Raw genomic sequence first — 20848 nt, 5'->3', positions numbered from 1 at the left:
GAACAATTAACCAAAAAATATATATATATATACTTATTGAACGATATTTATGTCTTTCATTTAAAAAAAAAAAAACGTGAAAAATATTACCAAACTTAAAATATCCTCTTCTCTTCGCCTTGAGAGGGTTCGACACCAGAGGGTAGAGGTCATGTGACTGTCCCGCCGTGTGCTGTTGCGGTGGTTTCTCTCAGCGCTTCGTACTCTTTCCCGGTGTTCGACGCAGACACACGCGGAGCAAGGCTCAAGGTGTGGAGAGGATAATCCTTGTAAAAACAGAGCCGAGCTGTGTCAGTGAGTGGTTCATTCGTTGTCATCCATTGTTGGTAAGATGGATTAAAAGCGCGCGTTCACGTCAACATTTTAATGTCGAACCCTGTTGACCTCTCCGCCGAAACTTCTCGAGTTTTCACATTTGGATAGATGTGACTTCGACACCTTTTAAAATATATAATCCTCACGTGATTTGCATTTTAGTCTCGCAGCAACCGTCGAGCATTTCTCTCTCTCTCTTCCCATCACCGTCACGGTCACGCTCGTCAATCCGCGCTTTCTCCTCAGGTTTCGGTTTGTCGATATATATATATATATATATAGCAGTAGAGTTTGTTTGTGTGTCCCCCTCCAGCGCCCACAGTTTGCAAGCTAGACCCTACAAACCATGTATTTTCTAAACCAGCATGATGGACAGGACAGGTCAGTGGCGGATCCAGGGGGCTCAGGGGTTATAGGACAGGTCATTGGCGGATCCAGGGGGCTCAGGGGTTATTGGACAGGTCAGTGGCGGATCCAGTTGGCTCAGGGGTTATAGCACAGGTCAATGGCGGATCCAGGGGGGCTCAGGGGTTATAGGACAGGTCAGTGGCGGATCCAGGGGGCTCAGGGGTTACAGGACAGGTCAGTGGTGGATGTAGGGGGCTCAGGGGTTATAGGACAGGTCAGTGGCGGATCCAGGGGGCTCAGGGTTTCTAGGACAAGTCAGTGGCGGATCCAGGGGGCTCAGGGGTTATAGGACAGGTCGGTGGCGGATCCAGGGTCTCAGGGGGCTTGAGCTCACCATGTGTAGCGCCCACAGACTGCCGAGGTAAATTATAAATCCAACCTCACCCCCAGTGGTGGGAGAGAGAGGTGTGCCGGCAGCCTGGACTGTGCTCATCACGAAGGAAACGAAAGTGAAAGTGACAGCGTCACAACACGAAACGAAAGTAACAGCGTGTTGTCTGCGACAAATGCAAGTCATTTTTGTGTTGTCTGCGACGATTTTGTGTTGTCTGCGACGAATATACAATGTGTCCAACGTGTCTGGAAAGTAAGTGGTTTGAATATACAATATGGCACGCCCGATTCCACCCACAATTTCCTCAAGCTGCCGCAGATCCGACTCCAGAACAGATACTTCATGACGCACACATGCAAACTGACAGTTTTCATTTCACCAGCAGTTAGTGACTAAAATTTCCATCGTAAAACATGGACTGACCACAGCTGCATCTCACAAGAACACAAATGATGCAGTTGCCAGACTCCAAAACCTGGAGACATTTATTACGCTTGAGATGAACACTGAGAGATAAGCTGTACTTCATTGGTCGTGGATTTACAAATCAGCACATTCGAAGGATAACTGCCCAAGAGCACACCATTGCATATTTACGTCAACTTTTCCTGAAGTGTTTCCACCAGTGGCCAATTCAGTCCACAGTCATGTAGTTGATGCTGCTGCAAATCATCTATCGAAAATTCCAGCAATCTCTGTGTGTCTGCGACTGCCGTTTCTCGACAACCCCTGGTCTGATCTAATTGAAACTTGCCAGGAATATTGCTGGGGACCTGAGGATGTGCCTTTTCAAGGTTTGATATTAATCGGACAAGCGGTTCCAAAGTTACGGCCATTTATTTATCAACCAATGACAGGACACGGTGCTATGACGTCACTATTGACGTCACAATTTAAAAAAAATTTTTTGCACGTACGGGCATGCACATACGGGCCCGCACGTACGGGCACGCACCTACGGGCCTCCACTAGTATCTAGAATTTTCACATTTTCCATGGGTGTTTTCACCATGACATGTGACCATAGACCACAGTTGTGTAATTGGTGCTAATGTAAATCATATCTTTGAACGATACACTCAATACAGTTTATTTGGTAAAAAAAAAAAAAATGACAGCTTTCTTCTACCCAATTCCCTTCAGATGCGGAAAGACCACCCTACTCAAAGAAACACGGCGGCTGTTAGCTGTAATTGCTCCCTGGATTCCCCTGGATCCATTCGTTCATTCGTAAGCAAACATGCCCCGTAAAGAACGATCAGGACGTAATTCTGCTGCACCCGATGCCAAGAAGAGGGCCCGAATGACAGAGACAGAAGATTTAAAAACACTGCGTCTTCTCCAAAATAAAAAAAACGCAATGAATCTGCCCGAGCAGCCGAGTCTCCTGAAAGCAAAGCTCGCCGTCTTGAAGATCAGCGTGCACGTACTGCATCTACCCGAGCAACCGAGTTTGCTGAAACGAAAGCTCGCCGTCTTGAAAAATCAGCGTATTCGAACCACTCGACAAAGAGAGCGCGATGCTGCCAATAGGCCAGCACTGACTTCTGACCCAAATGATCTCCATGTTAAAGCAAACATTGGGCTAATGGACAAGTTCTGCTGCCACTGTGGTGCAAAAAAATTCAAGGCAGAAAGGCCTGGCATTTGCTGCTCAGGAGGCAAGGTTATCCTGCAGCCATTCCCTAAAATCCTTCAAGAGCTCTTTTCAGGAGAAGACCCCATGAGCAAGACCTTCCTGTCCAATATCCGCGAGTACAATGGCTGCTTCTCAATGACCAGCTTCGGTCACAAGGATGCCTCTGTGCAGGGATGGAACCCAAGCTTCAAGATTCAAGGCCAGGTGTTTCACCACATCGGCAGCCTCCAAAGGGGCTATCACACCTTGACGTTTTAGCCAGCGTATGGCAAAGTATCAAAATGTATGTAAAACGCTGGCCTACACTGAACTATTGATGTTTTTAAAAAAGTTTTTGGCGTATTCATAACGAGTTGGACGTATGTATAACGTATTAGTAACGTACACAGAACGTTTCGATAACTTATATCAACGAATGCTTAGCGTGTTGTCGGCGTTCACAACGTATGCCCAATGATAGTCTAACGTATGCATAGCGCGCGGCAGCATATCGCCGACGATCACGTGGCGTGGCCTATTAAAAGGCTGCCGCTCGACGATTTAAATCATAACCGCACTAGATGTCGAAGTGTCAAGGCCCTGTCACACCTTGACGTTTTAGCCAGCGTATGCCGACGTATGAACAATTTGCCGAATACGCTGGCACATGTCGAATACGTTATGGGTAAGTTTTGTATAAGTTAAGAGCACGCTGAAGCACGCTGGCATACGTCGTAGTACGCCGAGCACGTCGACAAATTTTAAGCATGCTCAAAAATTTTCCACGTATGCCAGCGTATGACTCACATGTTCCGCATACGCTGGCCATAAGTTGTAGGCACGTTATGCGATCGTTGACACACGTTGAAACACGTCGACACACGTTACTTGTAAGTTACTCATAAGTCGAAACACGTCGAGGTAATGTTTAGCATACCCGAAACTTATTTCTAAGCGATGAGTCACGTGCTTTGAACCTATGTGTAACGTATCTCCAACGCACATTGACGTATGTAGAGTGTAGACGTATTTGACGTCTTCCGGACGACTACAGAACTAACTGAACGTGTTTCTAACTTACAGCTACCGTATAATGGCGTATTGGCAAAGTTTAGGGGAATTGATATATAAAAATGGGCTTCACAGGAGGAACCCCGACAGTGTTTCAGACTCCATGGTGAGTACATGTCCATGTCAGTAGTATCAGTAGTAGTAGTAGTAGTAGGTGAGCGTGTCATTAGTAGTAGTCGGTCCATGTCAGTAGTAGTAGGTAAGTGTGATGGGGAGGGTGTGGGTGATGATGGATCCTCCTTGCGTCCGCGTCCACGGCCACGGCCAGGAGACTTCTTTGCAGCATTCTTCGAAGTTTTCTTGGGCTTTTTTTTTAATGTTTTTCTTCACTGAACCATTGATGTTTTTTTTAAGTTTTTGGCGTATTCATAACGAGTTGGACAAATGCATAACGTATTAGTAACGTTCACAGAACGTTTCGATAATTTATAGATAACATACCAACGAATGCTTAGCGTGTTGTCGGCGTTCACAACGTATGCCCAACGATAGTCTAACGTATGCATAGCGTGCGGCAGCGTATCGTCGACGATCACGTGGTGTAGGCTATTCATAGGCTTCCGCTCAATGATTTCAATCGTAACCGCACAAGAAATCGAAGTGTCAACATCACCATCATACCGAAGAAAAAAAGAAAAGAAAAAAAACCATGGAGTCTGGAGCACTGACGGGTTCCTCCTGTGAAGCCCATTTTTATATACCAATTCCCCTAAACACTGCCAGTACGCCATTATACGGTAGCTGTAAGTTAGAAACACGTTCAGTAAGTTCTGTGGTCGTCCGGAAGACGTCAAATGCATTGGAGATACGTTACACATAGGTTCAAAGCACGTTACTCATAGGTTAGAAATAAGTTTCGGGTACGCTAAACATTACTTCGACGTGTTTCGACTTATGAATAACTTACAAGTAACGTGTGTCGACGTGTGTCAACGATCGCGTAACGTGCCTACAACTTATGGCCAGCGTATGCGGAATGTGCGAGTCATCATACGCTAACTTACGTCGAAAAATTTTGAGCATGTTAAAATTTTTCGACGAGCTCAGCGTACTACGATGTATGCCAGCGTGCTTCAGTGTGCTCTTAACGTACTCAACGTGTGCCAGCGTTTGACAAATTTTTCATACGTCGGCATATGCTGGCTAAGTCATCAAGGTGTGACAGCCCCTTTACCGGCCAGCCCAAGTTCCTCCAGGTGCATTTCCTTGACAGCTTCGCACAGCATACTGAAATCAGGGGCCAGAACAGGTGCCTAAATCAACAGCTTCTCGGGAACTTGACTGAGTGGTTCCGAGACAACAACCACTACGTCCAACAGCTCAAGACCGCCAAAGACATCATAGAAGAGGACAATACTGAAGAACGGAAGATTGTGATCAGAGAGGACAAGAGGCCCCGGGGTCAGCATGAACGGCGATACAGCAGCTCGGGTGGCCATCCTCATGGACAATGAACCAACGGAAAATCGCGACCGTCATTCGCCTGAAGGACAGCACCCTCAAGAGGATCTCTGAGCTCCGCGCAGCCTATGACCCACTACAGTATCCACTCCTCTTCCCTTACGGCACAGATGGTTACCATATCTACATCGCCGGCAGGAATGGACATAAGGTGACTCAACAGCAATTCTACAGCTGTCACATCATGGGAAGGGATGGCAACTACCTTCTGCAAGGTGCGCGCCTCATCCAATAATACCTGGTAGATACCTACTGTAAGATTGAGACTGAGAGACCAGTTCTTGCGCCGTGAACAAAAGGCTCTCAGAGCAGACAGCTACATCAGCCCAAGAGACTCCATCCTGGCTATTGATTGTGACCCTCGGCAAGTCAGCCAAAGAGGAGTACTTCCGGTCACCTACACTGGTGGTCCACGCAACATGCATGAGAGACAGAGTGACGCCATGGCATATGTCCGAAGGATGATCCGGGCTGACTTCTTCATCACCATGACATGTAACCCGCAGTGGTCAGAAATCGCGGACAACCTCCTGCCGGGTCAACAAGCACAGGACAGACCAGACATGGTGGCACGGGTGTTCTGCCAAAAGCACAAGAAGCTGATGGAACTAATTGTGAAGGAGGCTACCTTTGGCAAGGTGTGCGCTTGGCTGAACAGCATCGAGTACCAGAAGCGAGGCCTACCACAAGCCCACATCCTCACCTGGCAAGACCCACAGTACAAAATCAGGCCGGAAGAGATCGACTTGGTCATTGCGGCTGAGATTCCCGACAAGGACAAAGACCCACAGCTTCACAAATTGGTGCTGTCCCACATGATCCACGGCCCCTGCGGAGCAATCAACATGAACTCGCCCTGTATGGTGGACCGGCAGTGCACCAAACATTTTCCCAAGACATTCCTTCAGTGCACAGAACAAGGCATAGACAGCTATCCTAAGTACTGACGCCGCAAGCTGGAAGATAGCAGACACACAGGCAACATCAAGATGCTACAGCGAAGCAAATGCATCAATCAAGAGGTTACCAACCAGTGGGTCGTCCCATACAACCCACTCCTACTGCGGGAATTTAATTGCCACATCAACGTGGAACTCTGCAGCAGCATAAACTCCATCAAGTATGTACTCAAGTATGTCACGAAGGGAACAGACCAGGCAGTTTTTGAGCTGCAGCGAACACATCACGACAATGAGCAACAGACCGACCAGCCGAGAGTGGTGGACATGATCACCCTGTTCCAAAATGCGAGGTACGTGGGCAGCTGTGAGGCAGTCTGGCGCATTCTGGAGTACCCAACGCATGACCACTTTCCACCAGTGGTTTGCTTGGCCGTGCACCTCCAGAACGGACAAAGAGTAATATTCACCGAAGCCAACGCAATGAACATAGCTCAAGGGCCACCACCGTTACTGCCTTCTTTGAACTTTGCAACAATGATATATTTGCCAAAACTCTCAAATACGCTGATGTCCCTGAGTACTTCACTTGAAACCGAAGCACAAAGAAGTGGATACGGTGCACGAGGGGTGTCCCATGAGACAGAAACGACCCACGAAATGAGATCTGGTGGGCTCCAGCAATCGGCCGCATCTACACCGTCAGTCCAAGGGCAGGAGAATGCTACTTCCTGCGAATGCTCCTCAATGAAGTGACCGGTCCGACATCCTTTGAGAACCTGAGGACAGTCAACAACCACGTCTGCGATACACTCTGAGAGGACACTGCCATATGAGAGGACTTCTGGAGGATGACCAGCACCTGCTCCTGGCCATGGAGGAGGCCACAGTCACCCATTCTCCAGCCAACATGTGAAGTCTCTTGGCGATCATCCTCACAGCCTATGTCCCCAGCAACCCAATTGACCTATGGACACAGTTCCACGATCACCTCTCAGAGGACTTCCTTTACCAACGCAGGCGCCGCGTGAACAATGCAGACGCAGACTACAATGACGACATTTACAACCAAGCCCTCTGCTGTCTCGAAGACAAGGTCGCTCTGATGGGTGGCCAACCTCTGCAAGTCTCCGGCCTCCCTGCACCACAGCATGACATGAACGAGAGGCTTTCCCGAGAATACCAGAGGAAAGTGAGCTATGACCTAGAAGACATGGCGGCGCAGGCAGTAAACTTCCAAACCAATCTTACAGATGATCAGTGCACGGTCTACAACACGTTCCTCAAGATTATGCAACAGACCGATAACCCGAATAACAACCACCAAGGCAACATCATGTTCTTGGATGCCCCAGGTGGCATGGGCAAAACGTATCTGATCAATCTCATCCTTGCTAAGATCAGGTCCCAAGGTGAGATTGTGCTAGCAACAGCCTCAAGCGGAGTAGCTGCCACTCTCCTCTAAGGTGCCACTCGATATGCACAGGATGGACCAGCCAACCTGCCAAATCACCCGCAGCTCAGCCATGTCGAAAGTCCTGAAAGACACAGCCATTATCGTAGACGAAGCGTCCATGACCCACAAATCGGTATACGAGGCGATTGACCGCACTCTTCAAGATATCACCAGCATCAACAGACCAATGGGTGGCATCCCCACTCTCCTTTGTGGCGACTTCAGGCAAATCCTGCCGGTAGTGAAAAATGGGACAAGAGCAAACATTGTCAACGTCACCCTCAAGCAATCCCACCTATGGACCCATGTCAAAATCATGAAGCTCACCACCAATATGAGGGCTCACCTTAGTAACGACACTGCAGCTGCTGACTTTGCACACCTGCTTCTGGACATTGGAGAAGGTTGACTCCATCTCGCTGCTGAGCCTGACACCATCAACATACCACCTACACTTGGAAAATGTGTTGTCAGACTGGAAGAACTCAAGGCGGAGGTCTACCAAAACTTGGCAGCCAACTACAACAGGCCGGAGTGGTTAGCAGAACGGGCCATCGTCTCTCCGCTTAACACCAATGTCAACCACCTCAACACTTGGCTCATGAATGAGTTCCCCGGAGAAGACAAACAGTACAAGTCGGTGGACAGTGCCATGGGCGATGAGGAAGCCGTGACCTACACTGTGGAGTTCCTCAACTCCCTCGAGCTGACAGGCATGCCACCACACCTACTTAAACTAAAGGTCGGCTCCCCTATCATGGTTCTTAGGTCCCTGGAGCCACCGAAAACCACCAATGGCACCCGGTGCACAGTCACAAGACTGCACGAGAACGTGATCGAGGAAACCATATCCTGCGGCCCTTACAAAGGTCAAGTTGTCCTCATCCCTAGGATATCCCCATCCTCATCCCCATCCAGAAGTGGTGCCTTCTGATGCTGAACTGCCATTCCAGTTCCACAGGCTACAGTTCCCCATTAAGCCTTGCTTTGCCATGATGGTGAACAAATCACAGGGCCAGACTTTCAAGGCCATAGGAGTTGACCTCTCCGCAAGCTGCTTCTCCCATGGAATGTTTTATGTGGCAGCATCTCGCACTGGCAACTCTGCAAACCTCAGCATCATCGCTCCCAACAATCAGACCAGAAATGTTGTGTATCAAGAGGCACTGCAGTAATCACATGAGAAGTTGAGTCTGTTTTAAAATGCAGGATAACATCAACGGTCAGTATACTCCAATTACCCATTCAACTTGAAATTAACAGTTTCTCATTGCTTATTAACCACCAAAGTGCGCAATTACACCGTCGCTCTTTGTCGCACATTTATGTCGCCCTCGCACTTGAGGGGTTTAAGTGGTCAACTCCGCAGCGTAGCGTGGGTACCCCAGCTAGTTTTAAATAAAAGGAGTTTGCGTAAGGTCAAAGGGAATCGCCGCATTCTCAAGCTTCCAATAACATCAAACGACAGCATTGAGGGAGAGGTGAAGTGAAATGTTAAGCCAGTGGACGGACATTTGTAATATACAGTGCACTGCTACACTATCGGGGTTGGCCGGGGAAGCTTGGCTCAAGTCTTTCACGAACTGGTTGTCCAGCCGTGACATTTGATTCAGGTGAGGGCAGGAATTTAGAATTTGTTCAGGATGCCGGCGATAGCTCGCATACTCTTCAGGAAGGACACCGTGGGATCTTTAACGTCCACCAACGAATGCCGGCAGACTGGACTCCCATTTAATGATCTCACACACACACACACACACACACACACACACACACACACACACACACACACACACACACACACACACACACACACACACACACACACACACACACACACACACACACACACCCTGCCTGTGAAAGCCTGCGATGACAGTTTATAGCCGGGTCGGGATTCCAATCCAGACCAGACACAAAGTGGTGAGTGGATGTACTTTAGGTCATCTTGCCACGCATCTTCATCAACCATCCTTGCTGCTTATATATGGCGCCAGAAAAAAAAAATCACTTCGGCTTCACTGTGAAGCTCCATGTTGTTTGCTTTTGTTTGAATTTCCATTTAAAAATTAGTGAAATGAAACATTTTTGAAAATTAAGATTTAAACATCACCGCAATGCGTATTGTTGAGTTGTGTAAACTTTATTTATGATATCCCATCAGATAACCCGATTCCACTGGCTGTTGTTAGGGAATTGTTTTCCAATAGTGTGTGGAATAATTCAGGAGTTTGACAGGAATGTATTTTGACAGCATAATGAGAGGGACCCATGGAAACTCCCAACTCCGAGTTCGCGTCTCTTCCCCACTCCCAACTCTGAGTCCGCGTCTCTTCCCCACTCCCAACTCTGAGTCCGCGTCTCTTCCCCACTACCAACTCTGAGTCCGCGTCTCTTCCCCACTCCCAACTCTGAGTCCGCGTCTCTTCCCCACTCCCAACTCAGAGTCCGCGTCTCTTCCCCACTCCCAACTCTGAGTCCGCGTCTCTTCCCCACTCCCAACTCTGAGTCCGCGTCTCTTCCCCACTCCCAACTCCGAGTCCGCGCCTCTTCCCCACTCCCAACTCCGAGTCCGCGCCTCTTCCCCACTCCCAACTCCGAGTCCGCGCCTCTTCCCCACTCCCAACTCCGAGTCCGCGCCTCTTCCCCCCTCCCAACTCCGAGTCCGCGTCTCTTCCCCCCTCCCAACTCCGAGTCCGCGTCTCTTCCCCCCTCCCAACTCCGAGTCCGCGTCTCTTCCCCCCTCCCAACTCCGAGTCCGCGTCTCTTCCCCCTCCCAACTCTGAGTCCGCGTCTCTTCCCCCTCCCAACTCTGAGTCCGCGTCTCTTCCCCCCTCCCAACTCCGAGTCCGCGCCTCTTTCCCCCTCCCAACTCCGAGTCCGTTCCTCTTCCCACTCCCAACTGCGAGTACGCTCCTCTTCCCCCTCCCAACTCCGAGTCCGCGCCTCTTCCCCCTCCCAACTCTGAGTCCGCGCCTCTTCCCCCTCCCAACTCCGAGTCCGCTCCTCTTCCCCCTCCCAACTCCGAGTCCGCGCCTCTTCCCCCTCCAAACTCCGAGGCCGCGCCTCTTTCCCCCTCCCAACTCCGAGGCCGCCCCTCTTCCCCCTCCCAACTCCGAGTCCGCGCCTCTTCCCCCTCCCAAATCCGAGTCCGCGTCTCTTCCCCCTCCCAACTCCGAGTCCGCGTCTCTTCCCCCTCCCAACTCCGAGTCCGCGTCTCTTCCCCCTCCCAACTCCGAGTCCGCGTCTCTTCCCCCTCCCAACTCCGAGTCCGCGTCTCTTCCCCCTCCCAACTCCGAGTCCGCGCCTCTTTCCCCCTCCCAACTCCGAGTCCGTTCCTCTTCCCACTCCCAACTGCGAGTACGCTCCTCTTCCCCCTCCCAACTCCGAGTCCGCGCCTCTTCCCCCTCCCAACTCCGAGTCCGCGTCCCTTCCCCACTCCCAACTCCGAGTCCGCGTCCCTTCCCCCTCCCAACTCCGAGTCCACGCCTCTTCCCCCTCCCAACTCCGAATCCGCGCCTCTTTCCCCCTCCCAACTCCGAGGCCGCGCCTCTTCCCCCTCCCAACTCCGAGTCCGCGTCTCTTCCCCCTCCCAACTCCGAGTCCGCGTCTCTTCCCCCTCCCAACTCCGAGTCCGCGTCTCTTCCCCCTCCCAACTCCGAGTCCGCGTCTCTTCCCCCCTCCCAACTCAGAGTCCGCGTCTCTTCCCCCCCTTTATAAACCACGTATAGCACAGTCTGACAGTATATTGTTTCTGGTCATATCTCTCAACGGTGAAGAATCACTTTAAAAATTCTCGAATCAGGATCCAGATCTTCACCAAAATCGAATCGATTTGTCCTTTTTACACACCTAACTTGTCCACCAAGTTTTGTCCGAATCCATCCACAACCTTGTGAGATATCATGCTCACAGACAAACAAACCGGGGTGAAAATACAACCTTCCTCCACATTCGGTGACGGAGGTAATTATACATTTTCACTTTCTTACTATAGATGAGCCTCGTGTTCGGCCAACGGTTAAGGTGGCTGGCTTAGGATCTTGAGTTTCAGCCACTGTTGTGCCGTTAAACATCAACAGGTGAGTTGATTCAGCCTGTCATCCTTCTGAGGTTTACAAAATGAGTACCGGCTTATAGGGGGCACTGCATCAGCGGAACGGCTGCGCTCCTAGCAATGATGCAATCAGCTAGCAATGATGCAATCCGGTTCCGGTTTTGGAGCAGCAAGAGGTCTCCTTCGGGGCTCCCTGCTGACGTTCTCAAAGCTAAGTTTCCAGTTGTTATTTGTCCCGTTTTAACTGTTTAATTTTCTCACCTACATGTTACTGTGTGTTGCTAGTTCGGTTTTGTTTCAAAAATCGTGCTATTTTGTGAGTATTTTTGTCGACGTTCTTACCTGTGCTTGAGGCCTAGGCCGAGACTTGAGGCCTACCGGTTCCACTCGGTGTTCGATCGTTTTTTTTTTTTGTTTGTTTGTTTTTTCTCCCCATTACCTTCAATTTCTATCCTCCCCATTACCTTCAATTTTGATCCTCCCCACTTTCCAAACATCCCCCATTCTCCCAACTAATCTCTTTCTTATCTCAAAAAATAAAACATAAAAAAAAAATACCCTACAACAACAACACGCTCACCTTCTCCCGATTTTGCTTCTTCTTCTTCCTCTTAACTTCCTCCTCGTCTTCTTCCTCAATTTTTTTTTTTACACTTCCATGACCTAATCTGTTGAACTCTCTCATACATTAATATTAACAACAACAACAACAAAAAAAATATATATATATATATACCCAACAACAACAACACGCTCACCTTCTCCCGATTCTTCTTCCTCTTAACTTCCTCCTCGTCTTCTTCCTCTTTTTTTTTTACACTTCCATGACCTAATCTGTTGAACTCTCTCATACATTATTTTTAACAACACAAACGATCTTATAATGCTTCATCTTCCTCTCTCACACATGTGGTACTCTTTACTGTTTCACAATGCACTACTCTTCTGCTATTTTAACAGACTGCTCTCATTTCGACCTCTCCTTCATTCCTTGCCTAAAAAATCCAACGATTACAGCGCTTCTTCTCTCCATTCTCTGAATTCGCCTTCATTGCATCCATCAAGAATTGTGTTAAATCGCATCTCTGACCTAAAACTTTTAAAAACCACAGTTTGCCATGGATGCTCGCTTTCCATCAACCATTCTTTTTTTCCAACTTCAGTGCCAACTCACCCCCTCACCCCTCACTCACACTCACAAAGCAACCATCCCACTCTTCTGCCTCCAAGCCTCCCACTCACCTCTCTCAAAAATTCCCCCTCACCTTTCTCCCACCTTCCCTCCCCCTCACTCTTCCTTCTCAAAGTTGCCCCCTCTCTCATCCACCAACCTCCCTCCCTCCACTGCCCTCTCACCTCCATCTCTTCACTCCACCTCCTCAAATCCTCAACTGCCTTCTTCCTTGTCTCTTGTCCCCCCTCTCCCCCAGCACCACAGAGCCTTTTCTCCTCCTCATTCGGCCCCCTCCCCTCGCTATTCTGCAATACCCCACACTCCTTCAGCAACCCTCCTTACCTGCCCCCTCGTCCCTTGTCCTACCCTTCCCCTCCCCCTCCACGTCCTGCACCCAAAGCCTCCTCCCCTTCCTCTTCATTAAAAGTGTGGACCTCAAATATCCGGGGCCTTCGCTCAAACCTTTCAGATCTTTCCATACAGGTTGCCACTGACAAACCAGACATTATCTGCCTAACAGAAACTTTCCTCTCCCAAGACGTGTCTGACTCCCAAGTATCTCTCCCTGGCTACTCCCTCTTACGGTATGACAGACCTGAGCCTCGTCCTGGTGGAGGTGTTGCTCTCTTCATCAAAGACTCTATTCCTCACTCTCGATGCACTGCTCTCACTCCCCCACACCCCCAGGAATACCTCTGGCTTCGGCTTCCCCTCCACTCCCACCTCATGTTTATATGTTTACTGTACCGTCCACTGAACAGTGATGACTCCATCTACACCTCACTATCCGAAAACATGGACCATCTTCTATCTTCTCATCCAAACTCTCTCTTCCTCTTATGTGGTGACTTCAATTGTCATCACGCCAGTTGGCTAGGTGTGGGTACCTCTCTCACCTGCCATGGCACCTCAGCAAAAGCTTTCTGCGACTCATTGGGACTGACTCAATCGGTCAACTTCCCGACCCGGATCTCAACCAATGGTACTCCATCTCTTCTGGATCTGGTTTTGACAAATTTCCCTGACAATATCTGCTGCTCTTCCTTCGCTCCAATTGGTTCTTCTGACCACGTCCTTGTCAAAGTGGACATCTCTCTGGCTGTTATCAGAGAACCACCTCACCGCCGTCGAGTCTGGCATTTCACTCAAGCCGACTGGCAGGGTCTCCGAGCAGCCTTCAAACTTACAGACTGGTCTCCTATCACTACTTTCTCAAACATCAACTCATCCTGGGAATTCTTTCAAAGAAACTTGCTCTCCCTCATGCACAGATTTATCCCCTCTCGTGTTCAGTTGTCTTACCCTTCCTCCCGCCCTTGGTTTACTGAAGCTTGTGGCGAGGCAGTTGTCCTGAAACAACTTGCCTTTGCCTCATGGAAAGCAAACCCAACTGAGGGCAATCTCAGTTCTTTCCACAAAGCTCGGAACAAGTGTGTATCTCCCTTCAGGAGAGCCAGAAAACAACATCTTTCTCATCTCACGTCTGAACTCTCAAACCTGTCTCCCTCCTCAAAATCCTGGTGGCGTTTAATCAAATCTGTTTCTGGTGTATGTTCCCCCTCCATCCCCTCCCTTATCTCAAATGGCCGCACTGCTGATTCCACACGTGATAAAGCTGAATGTCTAAACTCGGTGTTTGCAGCTAAATCTTGTGTCCTAAACCCATCACTATCTCTACCCACTTTACCCAGTCGCACCCAACTGTCCCTGGACTCTATCCTTTTCTCCTGACAAGGTGGAGAGCTTGCTTTCAAACCTCGAGTCAGATTCTGCAACCGGTCCAGACGGCATCAGCCCACGTGTCCTCAAAGCCTGCTCTTCTGCTCTTGCTCACCCTCTCTCTGTTCTATTCACCCTCTCATTTGCCCAAGGTCATCTGCCATCTGCTTGGAAATCTGCTAACATCACTGCCCTGCATAAAAAGGTGCAAAAACAGATCCCTGTAACTACAGACCAATCAGCCTTCTCCCAATCATCAGCAAGGTGATGGAATCCATCATCGCTTCAGATATGAAATCCTTCCTCTTCTCCAATGGCTTGATTTCCAATCATCAATTTGGTTTCAGACCAGGTCACTCTACCCTGGATATGCTGCTACTGCTCTCCCATCAATGGATGGAGGTCCTCAATGCCAGACAGGAAATCCGAGCCGTATCCCTGGACATATCACGTGCTTTTGACACAGTCTGGCACCCTGCCCTACTCACCAAACTCTCTTCCCATGGTATTCAAGGCCATCTCCACTCATGGCTCGCAGACTTCCTCTCCTGTCGCAGTCAACGTGTGGCCCTAAATGGAGTTCTTTCATCCCCTCTTCCTGTGCAGGCTGGAGTTCCTCAAGGTAGTGTTCTGGGCCCTATTCTTTTTCTGGTTTTCATCAATGATCTCTCGGACTCTCTGGAAAATCCTCTATTTCTCTTTGCCGACGACTCCACCCTCTGCCGTACCATCTGTCATCCCTCAGACCGGCAAGCAGCAGCTTCTTCGCTCACTGCAGATCTGGATAAAATCACAAACTGGTCCAACACGTGGAACATGTCTTTCAACCCAGACAAATCTCACACTCTCACTATGTCCCTTCGAAAGGACCGTTTACAAAACCCCCCCATCCACTTTCTCAACAATCCTCTGGAAGAAGTCTTTTCTTTCAAGCTTCTAGGTCTCACTATCTGCCATGACCTTTCCTGGGAAAGTCACATTTCCAACCTCGCCTCAAAAGCCAGTCGCCGACTGGGAATCCTCCGTCGTGCTAAGTCCTTCCTCGGCCCTCTTGAGCTCCTGACCACTTGCAAAGCTTTTGTCCGTAGCCTGATGGAGTACTGCTCTCCCCTCTGGGCTGGTGCTCCTGCCTCCCACCTTTCTCGGCTGAACGCTGTCGAAACCAGGGCATTTAAGATCATCGGCATCTCCTGCAATGAAGCTGAGTCTTTGGGCCTCTCACTCAATCACCGCAGGTTGGTCGGTGGTCTTTCTGTCTTCTACCGACTCCTCTCCAGCCTTGCCCCCCCTGCTCTCTCTGCGATTTGTCCCCACCACATTTCCACAGGGCGCTCAAGGTCCGCCAACAACCCCCTTCTGGTAAAACTACCAAAATCACGAATCACTGCTCATCTTCACTCTTTCATTCTTCTTTTTTCCCGCCTTTGGAATAAACTTCCTCACTCTATTCTTTCCCATTCTTCCCTCCAGGCTTTCAAAACAGCTGTTCACCACCACCTCTTATCTTCCCCCATCCAAATCCTCGATCTTTTCTACCCCCGATAATCCACCCAAGCCCACTTCCTTCATTTCTCCTGCTTTCCTTCCTGAAAGTCCCTGAAATGTCCATCTTCTCTTCGCCATGTTCCCCGTCCCATCCCCATCCCTCTCCCTTCCACAGTTCACCTAATGTGTCTGCTCCCCACTGTTTTGTCCCTTCCACTCCCGCCCCTCTTGTCTCATGCCTCCTTGCTGTGAGTTGTGTGTTTGCTCTCATACGAGCCTCGACCAAGGTATACAAAAAAAAAAAAAAAAAATCAGCAGCCACAGGCTGAAAATAAAATAATAAAGAGTATAGATTTCTCATTGGTTGAGAGTTGTTGGAGGGGTTTGAGATGTCAACTTCCAAGAGATTATCCTTAATGCTTGATGATGTGTGGTTTGGTGTAGTTTCGTGATGTTTGGTGATGTTTGGTGATGTGCTGATAATTGGTCACAACGACCACTGATGTTCGGTGCAGGTTCGTTCCTGGATCCTTGCAAGTCATTATTCAGGAACCCTAAACATGGCAGAATCAGAGCCAGCGACCAAGCGGGTAAAACATGTGCAAGTGTCCCCCTCTCACCCTGTTTGTTTTTGTAATAGTAAATTGAAAGTTGTTTTTCTCATTCTCATTCCTGTTTTCTCCCGATATTATTATTTGTCTCATGACCTGATTTTTGTATTTAAATAGTCTGTTTCCACTTTTCCTGTTCCCACTGATTGGCTCCAGGCGCGAATTTCTGATGACGAGTTAAAAACGTTGCCTCGAGATGACCTCTCCTCAAGGTAGGTCTCCGACACCCCCCTCCCCCACCCCTCCCTCAAGCAACTTCCTTTTATCTGCTTCCCTTACCATGTGAATCTCGTAATTTACCCTTCCTTTGGAATTCTTTCAAAAAGATGAATCAAAGTAACCCCTTGCGCTTTGTATGTTGCAATCCATGCAGATGGAAGCAGCAGGATTGTTATATCCAAGGCTTGGAAAGCAGGCTATCAGAGCTCAGCTGTAAGTGGTATCACAAGTTGTCTGTGATTGCTCAGAGCACCGAGCTGCTTTAAATGCGATGTCTGTCAAATTCTGTCGTATTGCACAGTGCTGCCTGCCTAATATGTACCTTTGATATTGTGCACAGCGAGCGACTGGTCAGGCCTTAAGGAATCCGAAGAGCGGTTGAAACAGCAGCAGCAGGAAGCTCTGCGTAGAGAGAACATTCTGTTGATGCGTCTGGCTACCAAGGAGCAGGAAATGCAAGAGTGTGCAGTAAGAAGGGGGTTGCAAGGGTGGGTTCATGTGGTTGGCATCAAACTTTCTGCTAAACTCTCATTCCTTCTGGCAGACTCAGATCCACAAGCTGAAGCATGGGCAGCGATCAAGTGCAGCGCAGCTACGGTCATGTCTCGTTGAACCGGCAGTGAACATTCTGTTTACGAGGATGCGCTCAGAGATGGAGCTCACGCGGGAGAGACTTCAACAGGCTCACGATGAACTCAATGCCTGGAAGTTTACCCCAGACAGGTCTCCGTTTACATTAACCACCACATCTACTTCCTGGTTTAAAATGCAATTGAGCTTTGGAATCTAAAGCTCGACATTATTGGTTACGATTGTCACAACAATTATGAGGCCAAAGCACAAGGCCTGTTGCCCTCGCATCACAAACAGCTGGGTGGAGTATCTGCTGGTCTGACCCCTCCAGTATATGCGTGTTCTTCTAGTACCCCCCACACAAAAAAATAATAATCCAGGCTGACCATACACCTCCACTCTTGTTTCCAGTTTGTGCAACTGCCTGGTACTGGTTCAATCCGACTCCTTTCAAAGCTTCAAGTAGCGGTGCACTGCCATTTCTATCACCCCTTCCTTCTCCAGTGATATTTTCTACCTCCATTAATGTTACTTTACCCTCTTACTTGCAGGCTACTCTTTTCTCCTCTCTTCCTGGTTGCTCATTCCTTTTTTTTTTGGTCGTGTGTATGTGTGTATACGAGCCCGGGTGTTAAGGCAAAATAAAAAAATAACAAGAAGCGAATTCTTCGATATCGCGCGGCTGGGGGCAGTAAAAGTCTAGGTTAAGAATGATGAAATAATTTTGCAGTTATAAAATTTAAATGTAGACACGCTGAATTAGCATGCATGATGGGAAGAGTTGTGACGTTGGACAAATTTCTATTTATAGCCCTCAGATCAAAGGGATGTATGCGGCCATAAGTGTGACAGAATAGCCAATTATATAACAGTGCGATGTCGCCGTGCTGTAAAAAAAATTAACCCCGATTGATCTCTAGTTTTGTACATGCTTGATTCTTTCTCATATTTTTAACAGATTCTGCTGTCTTCAGTTTAACTCGTTTTTCCCTTTCACAGCCAGACAGGTAAAAAGCTCATGGCAAAATGCCGGATGCTGATTCAGGAGAACCAGGACTTGGGTCGCCAGCTCGCCCAAGGTCGTGTGGCGCAGCTCGAAGCCGAGCTTGCTCTGCAGAAAAAATACGGTCAAGAGCTGAAGTGCAGCCAGGACGGTAAGTACCACCCGACTCCACAGCTCCAACACCTCATTTGAATGCAAATCTGATTTAAACGTGACGTAAGCAAATTACAGTATTCTATTCATTCTCCTTTCACCTTCACTCTTACCCTTGCCTTTGTGCTTTTACAGAACTCAATGAATTCATCATCCAGCTCGATGAGGAAGTCGAGGGTATGCAGAGCACAATCCTTGTGCTGCAGCAGCAACTGCGTGATGCTCGGGAACAGCTCGAGCTGAAAAACGCTCCCGCACATTCACACGAGAATGGCTCCGCAACACCCTGTTCGGAACCTGACACAGCAGTAAGTCAAATTCCCCGTTCACCCTGCGGTGCAACATCGGGTGCAAACTCAGGACCACCCACGCCAGCCTCCTCGAGTACTTCAAGTGGAGAGGAAAAAGAGGCTCTGGTGGAGCGAGACGATGAGGAAGACGATGCCGATGGTCAAGAGCACAAACAGGAAGGGGATGGGGAAGTCGTGGCAGGTAAAGAGAGTGAACTGACTGAGCCATATGCTGGCAGTGATGTCGAAATGACTCCAGAAGTAAGGGGAGAAAAGGGAGAGGATGAGCACGAAGAAAAGAGTGAGGAAATGGAGAAACCGGAAGAGGAGGCTGAAAGTGAGATGAAGGATTACGAAGATATCGATTCACCGTCGGGCAGCGAGGGTGGCATGTGGCGAGGTGTTGGTGAGGAGGTGGTGCACGAAGCTGTGTGTCAGCAGGAAGCAGCTTCCCCAAACCAAGAGGTCTCCATTCCAGAACCAGCAAGTCCTCTCCACTCACTGCCAAAAGATGATGACGATGACGATAATTGAATTCAACATGACGGGCCTTTCTGATGCACGCCTTTTTGCCCTTTCACAAAGTTTCGTGTTTAGCTTTCACTTCAATGACTTCATTATCTCTGTTATATTTGCCTTGCATAACATCCCTTACTTTGCTTTACCCGTCATTCCCAACTTCCTTCCAGGCTCAGATTGGCATGCCGCTTCCATTCTCTTACCACGAGCTCAATCTTTCACCAGTATAAAATGACCAAAGTAATGAAGCGGTTTTATTGAGTGATGTTTCTCTAATTTTGCACCAGGATGTATTTGAAGCAGCTTTTTAATACTTCCTCAAACTACTGAGCCATCAACTTGCAATTTAACTTGAGTGGAAGATGTGCATGTTTTGAGCAGGTAGTACATGTTTGCCTACTTTGGCACCTTGAAGTTTCTGCAGGTGAGAGACAGGCCCTCTTCATGTTTAAATAAAATCAAAATATCCGGTTGAGTTGGTGTGTCTTCCTTTGGGACAAACTTCAAATTTTATCAAAACATTTTAATTTAACCCCAATGTGTACCATGCCTGGTGTTGGCTTCATGGTTCAGATGGTGGGCTTGGGATCCCAGGATCCTGAGTTCAAATCCAGCTTGGCTGTTGAATTAATACCAGGTGGGGTTGACTCTGCCTGTCATCCTTCAGAGGTCGGCAAAATGAGTGCCAGCTTGCTGGTGTACTATGTCGGAGTGGCAACCCGTCCAGGATTGTGCCCAATAGCCAAGGAGATTGCTTAGGCAGCACCAACGCTCTGCACATAGTATGGTCCTCAGGTCAGGTCAGGTATGGGAGCATGTGCCAGAACAGCGCGTCGCTGCGTCCACTTTCCGCCGGTACTCCAGGGGCCTCCGTCTGGCCTTCCCCCAGGCAGATGCCAGGCCCATCCCCATCTCCTTGAGATGCTGGTCAACTTGCTGCAACCATGAGGCGCATGGTCGGCCCATTGGCCTCCTCCACTCACAAGACTCCCTCGCTGAGAGAATCTGGTGAGCAGAATCAGCGTCAGGAAAACGAGCCACATGTCCATACAGCCGCAACTGACGCTCACGGACTATGCAGGTAACAAATCTCATCCGAGTCTCTCTCAGCAACCGCTCGTTGGACACAAAATCTGACCAGCGATAGCCAAGGATTCTCCAAAGAGACCTAATACCAAAGGAATTAAGTCTCCGTCTCAGATCCTTGGTCAAAGTCTAAGTCTCGCATCCATAGAGCAAGACTGGAATCACCAAGGACCCTGAAGACTTGGACTTTCGTCCACCCGCACAGGTACCGGCAGCGCCACACCCCATGATCCAGTGAATCCATGACTCCCCAGGCCCTACCCAGACGTCTATTGACCTCTGACTCACAGCCAGCAGAGACATGAATATCACTGCCAAGGTAAGTGAATCTCTCCATGACCTCAACATCCTCACCACAAACAGATACAGACAGGACAGCAGCATCCAAGATGTCATT

At 49.0% G+C, this 20848-nt stretch overlaps 2 protein-coding genes across 4 annotated transcripts in view; one reads left to right on the top strand and one right to left on the bottom strand.

The window, feature by feature from the left end:
• LOC147011416 (uncharacterized) overlaps window positions 1-12781 on the bottom strand; it is a 60306-nt gene extending 47525 nt beyond the window's left edge. Inside the window, exon 1 of the mRNA XM_085857337.1 lies at window positions 12200-12781. The gene's annotated coding sequence lies outside the window, so the exon portion shown is untranslated. The remainder of the gene's footprint in view (window positions 1-12199) is intronic.
• Window positions 80-19840, top strand: WTAP (WT1 associated protein). Of its 3 annotated transcripts, none has more exons than XM_085857331.1 (8): window positions 80-249; window positions 16513-16587; window positions 16765-16820; window positions 16982-17040; window positions 17168-17295; window positions 17372-17550; window positions 18400-18554; window positions 18692-19840. In XM_085857331.1, exons 2-8 carry the CDS (start codon window positions 16558-16560, stop codon window positions 19378-19380), a joined length of 1296 nt encoding a protein of 431 aa, XP_085713457.1. In that variant the 5' UTR covers window positions 80-249; window positions 16513-16557; the 3' UTR covers window positions 19381-19840. The 3 variants fall into 3 exon arrangements, with proteins under 3 accessions (XP_085713457.1, XP_085713458.1, XP_085713459.1); XM_085857332.1 differs by having other exon boundaries at window positions 131-326; XM_085857333.1 differs by having other exon boundaries at window positions 144-294.
• The last annotated feature ends 1008 nt before the right edge of the window (window positions 19841-20848 follow it).

Source organism: Eptatretus burgeri, chromosome 15 (assembly GCF_056783735.1).
Source record: "Eptatretus burgeri isolate ZD-2024b chromosome 15, Ebu_testis_v1, whole genome shotgun sequence".
NCBI classification, from domain to species: Eukaryota; Metazoa; Chordata; class Myxini; order Myxiniformes; family Myxinidae; genus Eptatretus; species Eptatretus burgeri.
Note: the sequence above shows the minus strand (reverse complement) of the source record. Positions and strands in the feature narration are given on the sequence as shown.

Bases quoted from the DNA above. Each gene is read 5' to 3' on its own strand.
- WTAP (XM_085857331.1), top strand. From the start codon at position 16,558: ATGGCAGAATCAGAGCCAGCGACCAAGCGG. The intron at 16,588-16,764 runs GTAAAACATGTG...GATTGGCTCCAG, and splicing joins CAGAGCCAGCGACCAAGCGG to GCGCGAATTTCTGATGACGA. The intron at 18,555-18,691 runs GTAAGTACCACC...GTGCTTTTACAG, and splicing joins GCTGAAGTGCAGCCAGGACG to AACTCAATGAATTCATCATC.